The sequence below is a fragment of the Rhinoderma darwinii genome, chromosome 4 (genome assembly GCF_050947455.1).
Source record: "Rhinoderma darwinii isolate aRhiDar2 chromosome 4, aRhiDar2.hap1, whole genome shotgun sequence".
Classification (NCBI taxonomy): Eukaryota; Metazoa; Chordata; class Amphibia; order Anura; family Rhinodermatidae; genus Rhinoderma; species Rhinoderma darwinii.
The window spans coordinates 366,607,176-366,623,408 of NC_134690.1; the positions used below are offsets into that span (position 1 = coordinate 366,607,176).

The 16,233-nt window shown below is 41.5% G+C and overlaps 1 protein-coding gene across 2 annotated transcripts in view; it reads left to right on the forward strand.

The window, feature by feature from the left end:
- Positions 1 to 16,233, forward strand: part of LOC142761346 (serine palmitoyltransferase 3-like) — a 39,456-nt gene that overhangs the window by 17,507 nt on the left and 5,716 nt on the right. For both annotated transcript variants that reach the window (XM_075864531.1, XM_075864530.1), the window contains 6 exons: positions 1,725 to 1,873; positions 2,914 to 3,038; positions 5,710 to 5,803; positions 7,994 to 8,099; positions 8,550 to 8,769; positions 15,075 to 15,201. In XM_075864531.1, the coding sequence (XP_075720646.1) occupies positions 1,725 to 1,873; positions 2,914 to 3,038; positions 5,710 to 5,803; positions 7,994 to 8,099; positions 8,550 to 8,769; positions 15,075 to 15,201 (821 nt within the window). The remainder of the gene's footprint in view (positions 1 to 1,724; positions 1,874 to 2,913; positions 3,039 to 5,709; positions 5,804 to 7,993; positions 8,100 to 8,549; positions 8,770 to 15,074; positions 15,202 to 16,233) is intronic.

Consider the following 16,233-nt stretch of genomic DNA (forward strand, 5'->3'; position numbering starts at 1 on the left):
ACCACACGGAAGCACTTCCGTGGGACGCGCGTTATTCGCGCAATAGCAGTAAAAGAATGAATGTAAACAGAAAAGCACCACGTGCTTTTCTGTTTACAAACATCCAAACGGAGTGTCATAAAGCTTAATAGCTAATCCCTAAGGGCGGATTTACACGAGCGTGTGCGTTTTGCGCATGCAAAAACCGCTGCGTTTTGCGTGCGCAAAAGGCACTTGACAGCTTCGTGTGTCCTGTTCATATTCGCTTTTCGCGCAGCCGCGCATCCATATGAACAGGACACACGGAGCTGTCAAGTGCCTTTTGCACACGCAAAACGCAGCGGTTTTTGCGTGCGCAAAACGCACACGCTCGTGTAAATCCGCCCTTAGGGATTAGCTATTTCCAGGATTTACCACCCATTCCATATGACTTTAAGGGCGGGTTCACACATAGCGGAATTTCACTTAAATTCCGCTGCGGACACTCCGCAGCGTTAATCCGCAGCGGAGCCGTTTCTCCATTGACTTTCACTTTAATTTAGCAGTGTTCGTTTACACGATGCGTACAATTCCGCTGCGGAGCATAGGCTGCGGAGCGGAATTTGTTGTCCGCAGCATGCTCTGTCTGTTGCGGAGCAGTGGCGGACTGGTTGCGGACTCATGGCGGAATTTCTCCATTGACTTCAATGGAGAGTCAAAATTCCGCAATGAAGTCCGCAGATCTTATGTGTGCTGCGGAGCGTATTGTTTTTACTACCATGACATTTCTTCATTCTGGCTGGACCTATGTATTTCTAGGTCTACAGCCAGACTGAGGAAGTCAATGGGGCTCCCGTAATGACGGGAGCGTTGCTAGGAGACGTCTGTAAATAGTCACTGTCCAGGGTGCTGAAAGAGTTACGCGATCGGCAGTAACTGTTTCTGCACCCGGGACAGTGACTACCGATCTCAATATACATGTATCTGTAAAAAAACATATAAGTTCATACTTACCGAGAACTCCCTGCGTCTGTCTCCAGTCCGGCCTCCCAGGATGACGTTTCAGTGTAAGTGACGGCTGCAGCCAATCACAGGCCAAGCACAGGCTGCAGCGGTCACATGGACTGGAGCGTCATCCAGGGAGGTCGGGCCGGATGCCGAAAGAAGGACGCGTCACCAAGACAACGGGCGGTAAGTATGAATTTCTTTGACTTTCACTAGGGAAAGTGCTGTCCCTTCTCTCTATCCTGCACTGAATAGGGAGAAGAGAAGCACTTTTCCTGCAGTCCGCAGCGGCCAGTCCGCATCAATTTTCTGCACATTTTGTGCAGATCCGCTGCAGAATCTGCAACGCAGATTCTGTGCGGCATTGATGCGGACAGTTGCGGAGGAATTCCGCCATGTGTGGTCATGCCCTAATACAAAGAGCACAGTACATTTGCTATTGCTTTTAGTATGTGGCCTCTCTGTTTCTTTGCTATGCCGTGTAACATTTATAGTCTTCCATTCATTACATACCTTTTTAAATGTTTGTCTTATTTTTGTAATAATACAAGTTTTGTTATATTTTTATACATATGGCTTTGTACTTCGCTCTATCTGTATGGTATTAATTATGGAGTTGCCCACTCATTGAGAAAGGGAGGGTGTCTCTTTGGGACACTATCTAGCCCATTACTATATTGCTCTAGGAGTTTATATATTTATAGTGTCCTAACAACTGTACATTTACAGTCATACTGATCAAAGGTTTGGTTTTATAATAGGTATACTGGAAGAGTCATTAAGGAAGTGATAAATATGGGATCATACAACTATCTGGGGTTTGCAGAGAATAATGAAGAGTCCTTGACTACAGTAAAGAATGTATTGGAAAGATATGGTGCTGGTGTGTGCAGTACTAGACATGAAATGGGTAAGAAGAATGGCACTGGGATGTTGTGCTTACCAACTTGTGGAAAGTACTTAAAGGGTAACTAAACGTTCAACAAACTTCTGACATGTCATAGTGACATGTAGGAAGTTTTGATTGGTGGGGGTCCGAGCACTGAGGCGGCCACCAATCGCTAAAACAAAGCGGCAGAAGAACTCGTGTGAACGCTGAGCCACTTCGTTTCTGTTCGTCTTTTTCCAGGAAGCCGATGTAGCGGTGTACGGGCTCATAGACTTTCTATTGAGTCCGTACACCGCTACATCGATTTCCGGAAAAAGCCGAACAGAAACTAAGTGGCTCAGCGCTCAAAAGAGCGCTTCTACCGCTTTGTTTTAGTGATTGGTTGGGGTCTCAGTGCTCAGACCCCCACCAATAAAAACTTTTGACATGTCACTACGACATGACAGTTTGTTGAACGTCTAGTTACTATTTAATATTTGCTGTTTTTTCATGGTTTTTATTCTTTAATATAAATACTGTAGAAATAACTTTTGCACCTCAGTTTCAGTGAACAAAGAAAGCAGATGGTTCTATGGCTTCATGTGATTATTTTATACATATATACTGCCAAATTATGAGCTGATATTTGAATTTACATATGCTTTGCTTTTTTTACAACAAGTCAAAAAATATTAACTTTTATGTATTTTTGACTGTGCATGGCAGTAATGTCCAATATGTAAGTTTTTATGAAACCCATGGCCAATGTATTCATTTCAGTTACACATATAGTCATAATGAATGATAAAGAATTTTTATTATTCTGTAGCACTAACATATTCCATAACACAGTACGTAAATGCAAAGTTAATTTATGCGCACAAGAATAGGAACTTAGAAGTGTATTCTGAATTGAATGGTGCAGTAAAAGTTCAGATAAGTCCATGAGATTAATATATACAGTACTTTGTCTTCACACCTCTTCAGGATACTCATAGGAACCATTCAACAACTATTTTACTTTTTGTCTCTTTATGTTTTTGTGTTTTTGATATAGTTTTAACTTGAACATTCTCTTTTAGGACAAATGGATAAACTCCGAGAGCTGGAAGATTTGGTTGCAGAGTTCCTCAAAGTAGAAGCAGCAATGGTTTGCAGTATGGGTTTCGCAACAAATTCAACAAACATTCCAGCTCTAGTTGGAAAGGTTGTGACATTTAGATCAGTTATTACCATGTATACAGTACTAATAACAGCATAACATATCTAGATTGATACGTAACTGTAAATGAGTAAGGGGCTGTTCACATCAGCGTTAGAGTTCCATTCAGAGTCCGTCAGAGGAACAGATGAACGGTAAGCCGAACTGAAACTATCCCTTCCGTTTGCATTACTATTGATTTTAATGGTAATCCTTCCGCTTCAGTTTGTTTCCGTTCCGTAAAGTTTAATTTTTTTTTACGGAAACAATAGCGCAGTCGACTGTTTCCATAACAAAAAAAAATTTTCAGAACGGAAACAAACTGAAACAGAAGCATTACAATTTAAATCAATGGTAATGAAAACGGAACCAATAGTTTTCGTGCATCTGTTCCTCTGACGGAAAGGCTAAACGGAATAGATGAACGAAACCTGAACACTAATGTGAACAGGCCCTAATACATGTAAAGTTCACACTTGCGTTGTATAAGAAGTTACTCTGATTCGTTTTTAAGATCAGAATAAGGATAAAAACGGATCAGTTAAAAATCCCATTGAAATCAAAATAACGGATGCAAACGGATTACAATCCATTTGTATCAGTTTTACATTGACACCAATGATAAAAATAACGCATCCGTTAGACATCTGTTTTTTTGAACGGAGTAAGGGCCTGTTCACATCACCGTTCGCTTTCCGTTCCGGGGTTCCGTCAGAGGTTTGCGTCGGATGAACCCCGCAACGGAAAGTGAAAGTGAAATCACAGCTTCCGTTTCAGTCCCCATTGATATGAATGGTGACAGAAACATCGCTAATGGTTTCCGTTCGTCACCATTCCGGCAGGTTTCCGGTTTTCCGATGGAATCAATAGCGGAGTCGACTGCGCTATTGATTCCGTTGGAAAACCGGAAACCTGCCGGAATGGTGACGAACGGAAATCATTAGCGATGTTTCCGTCACCATTGAGATCAATGGTGACAAACGGAAGCTGTGGTTTCACTTTCACTTTCCGTTGCGGGGTTCACCCGACGGAAACCTATGACGGAACCCCGGAACGGAAAGCGAACGGTGATGTGAACAGGCCCTAAGGCTGTGTTCACATCAGTGTTGCTTTCCGTTGAGGGGTTCCGTCAGAGCTTTCCGTCGGGGGATCACCTCAACGGAAAGGCATACGGAAACCTTAGCTTCCGTTTGCATCACCATTGATTAGTCGACTGCGCTATTGATTCCCCCAAAAAGAACGGAACCCTGCCACAACGGTGACAAACGGAAACCATTAGCAAAGTTTTCGTCACCATTGAGATCAATGGTGATGCAAATGGAAGCTAAGGTTTCCACTTGCCTTTCCGTTGAGGGGTTCCCCACGACGGAAAGCTCTGACGGAACCCCTCAACGGAAAGCAACGCTGATTTGAACAGGCCCTAAAATTCCTGTACTGCACTTTTATCTCCGTCAAAAACTAATGATTACCATAACGGATGCAAACGGATGCTAACTGATGCAATTAAAAATCCTATTGATTTCAATGGGATTTTTAATGGATCCTTTTTTATTCTTATTCTGATCTAAAAACGGATCAGTGTAACGGATTGTAAAATGCAAGTGTGAAAGCCTAAGGCTCCTTTCACACTACCGTTATAGTACATATAGGACTCTTCCGTCAGAGGAAGAGGGGAACTAGAGTCCAAACGGAAAGCGTCGCTTCCGTTATAAGTACCATTGATTTTAATGGTAATTCTTTTGTTTCAGATGCTTTCCGTTTGCCTCCGCCTTTTCGCTAGGTTTCCATTTTTTTCATGAAAACAAAAGTACTGCAGACTGCACTTTTGCTTCCGTCGAAAAAACTGAAATTTAGCGAAAACAATGGTGTTTCTAACGGAAGCGATGCTTTCCTTTTGGACTCTCGTTCATCTCTTCCTCTGACGGTAAAGAGCTAAACGTACTATAACGGCAGTGAGAACTTAGGCTAACAATTAAAAAAATCCAGGATTCCTACATCCTAGTGTAGCTAAACGTTCGCCAAACTTCTGACATGTCATAGTGACATGTCAGAAGTTTATATTGGTGGGGGTTCGAGCACGGAAAGACCCCCACCTATCGCTATAACGAAGCAGCTGAAGAGTTCGTGTGAGCGCTCAGCTGCTTCGTTTCTGTTCGGCTATGATACATCGGCTTTCCGGAAAAAGCCGAACAGACACGAAGCTCACACGAACGCTTCAGCTGTTCGTTCTAGCGATTGGTGGCGGTCTCCGTGCTCGGACCCCCACCAATACAAACTTCTAACATGTCACTATGACATGTCAGAAGTTTGACGAAAATTTAGCTACACTGGTCCCCAGGCTGTTGTGTTAAAAACTCCAGCATATGACTCCAATGTTAGAACCCTTGCAATTTTATATGACTTCACCTCCCATAGAGAAACAATGTGGTTGTGTGATGGAAGCGGACAGCTCAAAGTCCTAGCCTTCATTGGAAAGACAGACAGACATAAAATATTTGTAGACAAATCCAAAATATTCATACATCGGACGCAAATTCTAGACCATGAAATTGTTCAGTGGCCCATGTAAGTTTCTATATTTCTAGAATTTTATAGTAATATGACAAGTGTCTTTACGGTATCTCACTTTTGGCTGATGAGCGGACTTGATCTCATTTATTTCCATATGTATTTACAGGGCTGTCTGATCCTTAGTGATGAATTAAACCACACGTCTCTCATTCTTGGATCAAGACTATCTGGAGCTACTATTCGAGTATTCCAACACAACAGTAAGTGTCAGGGAAAGGACAGAGAAGAGAGGTCAGAGCTGTAACTTCTGTACAGTGCCGAGTGACCTGCACGGAGTCTTTTTGGCGAGTAGCTTTTCTCATGGTGGACCTCCAGTTACCAAGCTTCAGAGATGTGTTTAATATAATATTGTTCCATGATTTGTCTGATGACGTAAGCAGAATAATTAATGGGAGTCTATGCCATTAGCAAGCAAAAGAAATGTATGACTGATTACTTTAAAACCCAAATGCTTTTCCTTCATTGAGTGAATTGTATTGGATTGTATCTAATCAGTGGAACGTGATATAATATTGAAGTTGACAAACACATGAATGCACTCAAAGTGCTACCTAATTCAACATGGGCACTAATGGGGCTGAACGGAAAAGCTATGTGCAGCTTTGAATGTTTTTTTTTAAATGATTAATTCAATGTGTTTTGTGATTTCACGCACTTTTTTAATTAACGTTTATTAACATTTGTATACACAGAAGCTGTATCATTCCCTCTCAGACGCTCAGCTGAGAGCAGGTCCTCTGTGTCTTTGATATTAGGTGGATCTTGTGTGTCAGAGAAACACCGGACCTGCTCTCATCAGTGCCGTCAGCTCAGCTGAACTGACGGAATCGGCTGAGGGAGAATAAGGCTGGGTTCACACGACCTATTTTCAGGCGTAAACGAGGCGTATTATGCCTCGTTTTACGTCTGAAAATAGGGCTACAATACGTCGGCAAACATCTGCCCATTCATCTGAATGGGTTTGCCGACATACTGTGCCGACGACCTGTAATTTACGCGTCGTCGTTTGACAGCTGTCAAACGACGACGCGTAAAATGACTGCCTCGTCAAAGCGTGCAGGACACTTCTTTGCAACGTAATTTGAGCCGTTTTTCATTTAATTCAATGAAGAACAGCTCAAGATTACGGGCGTCAATGACGCCTCGCAAAATGTGAGGAGGAGCATTTACGTCTGAAACGACGGAGCTGTTTTCTCCTGAAAACAGTCTGTCATTTCAGACGTAAAAGCCAGTTCTCGTGTGCACATACCCTTAGAGAGCTTTTTATGCATACAGGATACATAGAAGCTGTATCGTAAAAGTTTTTTTTTTTTTTTTTTAAAGTCAATGGAAAAAGTGCTTAACCCCTTAATGACAGACCATTTTGTGCATAATGACCAAGGATTATTTTTTGTTTTTTCGCTGTTGCATTCTAAGAGTCGTAAGTTTTTTTTTTCATTTCATCGACATAGCCGTATAAGGGCTTGTTTTTTGCGGGACTAGTTGTATTTTTCAATTGCATCATTTTTGGGTGCATAAAATATATTGATTAACTTTTAATAAATTTATTTTAGGAAAGAATTGAAAATTAACGGCTATTCCAGCATTGTTTTTCACGTTATAAATTTACGTTGTTCACTATGCGGCATAAATAACATGTTACCTTTATTTTATGGGTCTGCACGATTATGGGGATACCAAATATGTAGAGGTTTTATGTTTTCCTACGTTTGCAAAAGAAAAGCCATTTTAAGCCGTAACTTTTTTTTTTCCGTTGATGTAGCCATTTTTTGGCTTGTTTTTTTGCGGGACAATGTGTAGTTTTCATTGGTAGTGTTTTGGGGTACATGGGACTTATTGATTAACTTTTATTTTATTTTTTATGGTGGGAATGGGAGAAAAAAAAGGAATTTCACCATTGTTTTTTTGTGGGTTTTTTTTTACGCCGTTCACACGGCGGTTTAATTAATGCGTTAACTTTATTGCTTGAGTCATTACAATCGCGGTCAATTGAGTTGTTACGATCGTGGTGATTCCATATATGTGTATGTGTTACTTTTATTTAACACTTTTACTAAATAAAACTACTTTTTGGTGAAAAAAGTGGTTTTATTTTATTTTTACTGTAATCATTTTTTTTTTTATTTCATAAACGTTATTTAACAGTTTTACTTTTTTTTTTTTTCTGTCCCACTAGGGGACTTCACCATGCGATCTGCTGATCGCTTATATAATGCTTTGGTATACTTAGTATACCAAAGCATTATTGCCCAACAGGCAATCTATTAGGCCATGCCCCTGGCAGACCTGGGGCACAAAGATTGTACTAAAAAACAGGCAATAAAATGGGAAGACTTGATGGATGAACCAGTTTATGTCTGCTATTACATTTTATGTTTTTATATGTTAAGATATGGGCAGCCTGGAAAAATTATTGCGGGAAGCTGTAGCGAGTGGTCAGCCGCGTACTCACAGAGCCTGGAAGAAAATTCTCATCGTTGTTGAAGGAATTTACAGGTAAAATATTGTATGGCAAAATATTCTAGTGTGATACAAATGATAGCTGCTTGCCTTTTACATAATATGCTTACTAGCATACATAAGCTCCAACCATTCTGTATACAGCAAGCAATATATTTTAATCATGCTTGCAATTAGCCCACAAATCACTGCCTTGACAAACAAAATGGACCTGTCCATACTTTACTTACTATCTACTTATAGAGCAATTCTAGGCACCAATTGTCTTCTCTCACTGGTACTGGCCCCACCGGTCTGGTACAGAACTTTTTACCAATGGTTTCATATGTTATCAAGGCTTTCCCCTTGTACTTGGTATAGTTTTAGTATAGCTAGCATATATTATGCTATAATGCATCAATTATATTCATTTTAGCATAAACAATATTACCATTATAAAATAATGCTATAAAACTACAAAAAGCATAACACTGTTCCATTCTCCAGTATGGAAGGATCTATTGTCCATCTTCCAGAGATAATAGAATTAAAGAAGAAGTACAGAGCTTACTTATATTTAGATGAAGCACACAGTATTGGAGCAGTGGGACCTAAAGGACGAGGTGTGGTAGAATACTTTGGAATGGATCCTGCAGAGGTTGATGTGATGATGGGAACATTCACAAAAAGTTTTGGTGCTGCAGGAGGATATATAGCTGGAAAAAGGGTAAGTAAGTTCGTTGGCTGGAAAAACAATCCTAATGTAAGATTCCGATAAGATTTACAGTATGTAGAAAGAAAACTTTGTGTGTGTATCCAAACTTATCAAAGCCAGATTTCTTCATTAAAATTACATTAAAGGGACACTAAACTCAACATATATTATATCTCTACTTACTGTGTATTTTCCCTTGTAAGAAGCCTAAAGTGTCTCAGGAGAAGTTGTCCATGGTGTTTATTAATGGGATTATTAATAGGAAGTCCTGAATAATGTCTGCCCCTCTGATCACTAATCTATTAGAATCATTTACACACCTATGTACTAACAAAATAATAGACAGCATTCACATCTATTCATAAGCTTTGACTTTAGGTTCATTATTGAATCAATCATTATTGGTACCAATGTTATTATTACAAAAAAGAACGTAGGGAGAATATTTTATCCATGTAACTTTTTTTTCCCCTATAAGAAATTGTCCCATTTCCTAGAGGGTTGTAATTGCTTTCCTGTCAATAAGGTTGAATTTTATGGACATGTTTTTCTCAGCCTAAGTTACTATTGTAGGTTACTTGCTTTTAGAAGATATTGTGTATGGTTTTCATACATCGTGGTCATGGTAGAGACTTGATTTCTAAACAAGTCTAAGGGTATGTTCACACACAAACTCAAAAAACGTCTGAAAATAGGGGAAAACAGCTCCTGATTTTCAGCCCTTTTTTAAGCCACTCGCGATTTTTGCTGCATTTTTCGCTGCGTTTTTTACGGCCGTTTTAGGAGCTTTTTTCAATAGAGTCTATTAAAAACGCCTCCAAAAACGTCCTAAGAAGTGACCTGCCCTACTTTTTCGCGGCCGTTTTTCAAAACGGCCGCGTAAAAAAAAACGGTCCGTCGGAACAGAATGCTGTTTTTCCCATTGCAATCAATGGGCAGATGTTTGGAGGCGTTCTGCTTGCTATTTTTCCGCCGGTTTTCAGGCGTTTATGGCCCGAAAAACGGCCGAAACACTCTGTGTGAACATACCCTAAGACTTTATTCACATCTGTGTCAGGGTACCATTCTGACGTTCCGTCCGAGCTTCCCATTAGAACGGGACCCTGACTGAAACAAACGGAAACCATAGGTTTTAATGGTGACGGATCAGGTGCCAATGGTTTCCGTTTGTCTCAGTTGTGCAAGGGTTCCGTCGTTTTGATGGAATGAATAGCGTAGTCGACTACGGAATTCATTCAGTCAAAACTACGGAACCCTTTACACAACTGAGACAAACGGAAACCATTGGCACTGGATCCGTCACTATTGAAATGAATGGTGATGTAAACGGAAACCTATGGTTTACATTTTTTTCAGGCAGGGTCTTGATCTAACAGGAAGCTCCGATGGAACGTCAGAACGAGACCCTGATGCAGATGTGAACGAAGCCTAATTGGTTTTAATTTGTCACTACTAAAATGCCTTTTATTGATAGATAATGCAGAAGATTTGCTAATGCTGTCTAAGATTTAGAACAGGGGTGGGGAACCTTTTTTTCTGACAAGAGCCATATTTATAACATCATTCTCGGGCCATACAAAATTATCAACTTAAAAATGACCCTGCTATATTTGGTCAAACATTTAATTAACTCACCCCTAATGTGATGGCTGGAACTGCTTCTCTCTGGTAAGGCGTGTGATGTTAGCCAGTATTGATGATGTTGCTACTGCATCGGTCAGTCTGGAGCGCAGTCGACTCTTTGCAATGTTACGTTTTGAAAAGAGCGCACAACAGTAAGTTGTTCAGACTTAAAGGGGTTTTCTCATCAGGGACATTTATGACATATCCACTGGACCCCCAACTATTTCTAGAACGGGGCCCCCTAAACCCTGTTCTAACTCTCTGTGTTCCGGCTGATTTCCGACCATGAAGAAGAAAACAGCGTAGCTCGCTGAGCTGTTTCCGTAACTCCTATAGTAGTGAATGGCATTTACAGAAGCAGCGTAGCATGCGAGTTACACTGTTTCCATAACTACTATTCAGTTCTATGGGACTTACGGAAACAGCGTAGCTCAGCGAGCTACGCTGCTTTCTTCTTCACGGTCGGAAATAACAAGTTTCAGCCACAACACAAAGATGTAGAACGGTGTTTAGGGACCCCGTTCTAGAGAGGTGGGACCTGCATCTATCGAACATTTATGACATATCCTGTGGATATATCATAAATGTCCTTGAAGAAAAAAGCTCCTTTAAGTCACCTGCACCTCACTTCGAGTAAGTAGGGCGGGTGGACGGAGCCAAGGAGGGAATGACATGGCGGCAGCGGCGGTCAGAGTGAGGTCGGGACGTGCTGTGACGGGGGTGGACCAGTCCAGTCACTTGACCTCACGTCACTGACTTGAAGTAAGGAGACTGGAATGTGCCGACTCAGGAGTGGACCAGTCCGCTCATCTGACCTCACGTCACTGACTCAGGTCAGGTGACCGGACTGGTCCACCGTTGGGCCGGCACACACCGACCTCACTCTGCTCCGTCCACCCTTCTCTTGCTTCTAAATGTGAGTGAGTAGGGTGGACGGAGACAAGGAGGGAATGACATGGCGGCAACGGCGGTCAGAGTGAGGTCGGGGCGTGCTGTGATAGGAGTGGACCAGTCCAGTCACCTGACCTCCCGTCACCGACGGGAGGTCAGGTGACTGGACTGTGCTGGCCCGGGAGTGGACCAGTGTGGTCACCTGACCTCCCGTCACATCCGGACGGATCCACTCTTGGGCCGGCAAGTACCGACCTCACTCAGACCACCACTGCCGCCCCCATGCTTGGCTCCATCCGCCCTTCTCCTGCTCTCAAATGTTAGTGAGTAGGGTGGACTCATGGCGGCAGCGGCGGACAGAGTGAGGTCGAGCCGGACCAAATTATCCCCGGGCCGGACGTTCCTCACCCCTGATTTAGAACTTAGACCAGGCAGTCAGAAAATGTGCCATATTTATCACAGTGGTGCACACTCTGATAAATTTGGTGCATCCAGCTAGACATTTTACACACTTTTCTGTTCCTTACATCACCTCTTGGTTGGCACAGTTTTTTGCAGCAAACTTTTGTAACACGTCGGCACATTTTAACCACGCTCCTTCCCTCTAGACCACCTATTTAGCATAGTTACGCCTCCTTGTCGAGCGAGGCACAAAAAGTATCTAAAACTGTTAATAAATTTAGTGCACGGAATGCACACCAGAATTTTGATGCATTTTGAATAGTAAATCTGCCCCATAATGTGAAACTGCTGCTCAGCCCAAACTCTGAGTGGGAGGACCAGTGCTCTAGTTGCTTACAAAAGTACTTAGATCAGTGTGAAACAAATCTATACATCAAAATTGCTTTGCCATAGATTCTTTACTTGTCTTATTAAATTGACCTGCCCCTGTACTAATTTGAAGTTAATCCATATGTTAAAGAGGACCTGGCAGCTTGCCTGACATGTCTGTTTTAGTAAATACTTGCATTTCTCATAAAATAACAACTGAAAACTAAAAATAACAACTCTTTAATTAGAACTTTGCATTGTGCCATCTCTCTGTTATTCCTCCTGCAAATGTCTGAATAAATTTTCAACGGGGCATTACCATTCGACTTGTCAATGGGATGTGTCACTACACGGTGTGCTGATACTATCAGCACTGATTGGACAGTGTCAGAATTTGTATGGACTCATACTATTGACAAAAGGAATTTATTCATCCATTTCCAGGAGGAATATCAGGGGGAATGGCAAAATGCAGAGCTCTAAGAAAAGATTCTTCATAATTTTTATTTTATGGAGAAAACATGACATGTGTAACAAAACAGCTCAATCTTCTGCTTACCGTGTCTGATGGCCCCAGCTCCTGGGCAGACTCTCCTCCTTGCCCTGGCATCATCTTTCAGATATTTCCAGCACCAGAGCTCTCTCTAGAGGTCAAAGTGTGGTACTACTTGCCTGTTAGACTCCGTGCTTTGACACCTCCAGCGCTAACCTACCAGGTTCAGGACAACATGTCAATAGAGCTGACAGGTCCTCTTAAAAGTTATTTTTTTCCCATTTTGGACATTTATGGCATATCCAAAAATATCCGATAGATGCGGGTCTATCTCTAGAAAGGGGCCACCTGAACCCCGTCCTAACTTGCCCAGCTCCTTTTTTCTGTTTGGCCACTGTCTGACAAGGTGGTCTGGAGCATGGAAACAGCCGAGATTGCGGAGATACGCTATTTTTGTAACTCCCATAGACGATGAGCTATGCAAACAGCCTAGCTCACCTTGCTAAACTGTTTCCGTAACTCCCAATCATTTCTATGGGAGCTACGAAAATCAGTGTACCCCCGACCGCCTCATCAGACATTTGCCGGGGAGCAGCAAGAGACGAACAATGTAGGAAGGGGGGTCAGGGGGCCCGTTCTATAAATAGCTGCGTGGACCTACATCTATCGGACATTTATGGCATATCCCATGGATATTCCCTAAATGTCCAAGATGTGAAAACCCCTTTGAATATTCTTTATGTTATATACATGTAGTTAATTTTTGTCTTATCTATTTTGTATTATCTATTTCATTATAATAAGCAATTAACCCCTTGACGCATTATAACATACATGTAAGTAATAAGCGTCAAAGGGAAGTATGCTTATGCTGCGGGTGTTAGCTGTGTTTTATCGCGCTGTTCCTGGCCGTTTAATCCTTCAAATGCTGCGGGGGAATCACGACTGCAGCATCTGAAGCGTTGAAAAGAGGAGGCGGCCCCCGGCGACAGCTTTGCGGCCAGTGGTTGTCATGGCAGCCCAGGGGCCTAATGAAGGTCTGCCTTTTGTCTGCCTCTGTTAATCTGTGTCTCTGGCACAGCTTAAGAGAAGCCTGTGAAAATGAATATATACTGCAATACATTAGTATTGCAGTATATTGTACCAGCGATCTAACAATCGATGGTTCAAGTCCCCTATGAGGACTAAAAAATTTGCAAAAAAAATAAACATTTTAAAAGTTTATAAAAAAAATGTTTCCCATTTATCCTCTAAAGTAATGTAAAAAAAATTAACTAAATTGGTATCGCTGCGTCCGTAAAAGTCTGAACTTTTAGAATATACCATTATTTAACTCGCATGGTGAAAGCCGTAAAAAACATAAAATGGAATCCGCCAAAATCGCTGTTTCTTGGGCACCTTAGTTAGACTTTGACATTCTGCAGCTGAATGACCATTCAGCCGACTGTTATCTTTCCTGACTTTGACATAGTATTTCTATGGAGGGAGGTGGAGATGCGGCCACCAGACTCCTCTAGTGCTGCTTATCTCAAGGACCCTCTCTCACTCCACTGGCACCCTGTTATGAGATCGCAGGGTGACAGTGACTTCTATGGCAGCCGGGGGCCTAATAAAGGCCCCCAGGTCTGCCTGTAGTGGATGCCTGCTAGGCCATGCCTCTGGCATGACCTAGCAGATGCCTGTCCGTTGGAAACGGACAGGCGGTAATACACTGCAATACACAAGTATTGCAGTGTATTATAAAAGTGATCGGACGATCGCATAATGAAGTCAAAAGTTACAAATATTTGGTATCGCCGCGTCCGTAACGACCCCAACTATAAAGCTATTATGTTATTTAATCCACTTGGCGAACGCTGTAAAAAATAAAATAAAAAATAATGCCAGAATTGCTGTTTTCTGTTCATCCTGCCTTCTTTGATAAAAAGTGATCAAAAAGTCGCATGTACTCCAAAATAGTACTGATACATAATTTTGAAAAAAAGGTGTTTTTACTGTGTAAAAGTAGTAAAACATAAGAAAACCATATAAATGTGGTATCGTCACAATCGTAACGACCTGCTGAATAAAGTTATTATGTTATTTATATCACACGGTAAACTGTGTAAATTAAGGATGTAAAAAAAGGTGACGAAATTGCTGGGTTTTTTTCTTTTACGCCCCCAAAACTGTTAATAAAAGTTAATCAATAAATTATATGTACCCCAAAATGATGCTATTAAAAAATACAACTTGTCCCGAAAAAACAAGTCCTTATACAGTTATGTTGACACAAAAAATAAAAAAGTTATAGCTCTTGGAATGCGACAATGGAAAAACGTAAAAAATAGATTGGTCATCAAGGTTTAAAATAGGCTGGTCATTAAGGGATTAAACAAAGATCCATTCTTGTTCTTAGTGCCATAACTAATATGGCCCTGAATGTAAGGAGAATGTTTTAAAGCTTATTATTGAGAAAGAAGCCCTGTATTCTGTGTATATTTAAAACTTTAACTCGTATATCTAAATATGTATTCTGTTAATGGAATTTTATCTTTAGGATCTTGTTGATTACTTACGAAACCACTCACATAGTGCATTTTATGCAGCATCTATATCTCCACCTATAGCAGAGCAGATCATAAGGGTGATGAAGTGCATCATGGGAAGTGATGGGACATTGACAGGTACGTTATCTAATAATTAATTCTCATTATTTATACAGCTGTAACATATTTGCCAGCGTTGTAGAGACATTCCAATCATATCGGCTTCTGTCCCCATAATCTAATTTCTTTGTCTTAGTGGGTTTTAGAATATTTATATGCAATATTTAGGGCACATTAAATGTGACATAAAGAACTGGCAATAGGTGATACGGAGAAATATTATATTCTTTCAATATTTTTATAGCTAAAAGGAAATGCTCAAAATTGTACAAGTTCCACAAACTTACGGAGTTTCAAGCTACAAGTTCCCTTGCTTAAAGAGGCTCTGTCACCAGATTTTGCAACCCCTATCTCCTATTGCAGCAGATCGGCGCTGCAATGTAGATAAGAGTAAAGTTTTTTGTTTTTTTTTAAAAACGAGCATTTTTGGCCAAGTTATGACCATTTTTATATTTATGCAAATGAGGCTTTCTAAAGTACAACTGGGCGTGTTTAACGTTAAAGTACAACTGGGCGTGTATTGTGTGTGTTACATCTGGGCGTGTTTACTTCTTTTACTAGCTGGGCGTTGTGAATGGAAGTGTATGATGCTGACGAATCAGCATCATCCACTTCTCTTCAGAACGCCCAGCTTCTGGCAGTGCACAGACACACAGCGTGTTCTCGAGAGATCACGCTGTGACATCACTTCCTGCCCCAGGTCCTGCATCGTGTCGGACGAGCGAGGACACATCGGCACCAGAGGCTACAGTTGATTCTGCAGCAGCATCAGCATTTGCCGGTAAGTAGCTACATCGACTTACCTGCAAACGCCGATGCTGCTGCAGAATCAAATGTAGCCGCTGGTGCCGATGTGTCCTCGCTCGTCCGACACGATGCAGGACCTGGGGCAGGAAGTGATGTCACAGCGTGATCTCTCGAGAACACGCTGTGTGTCTGTGCACTGCCAGAAGCTGGGTGGTAACGAAGAGAAGTGGATGATGCGGATTCGTCAGCATCATACACTTCTATTCACAACGCCCAGCTAGTAAAAGAAGTAAAAACGCCCCG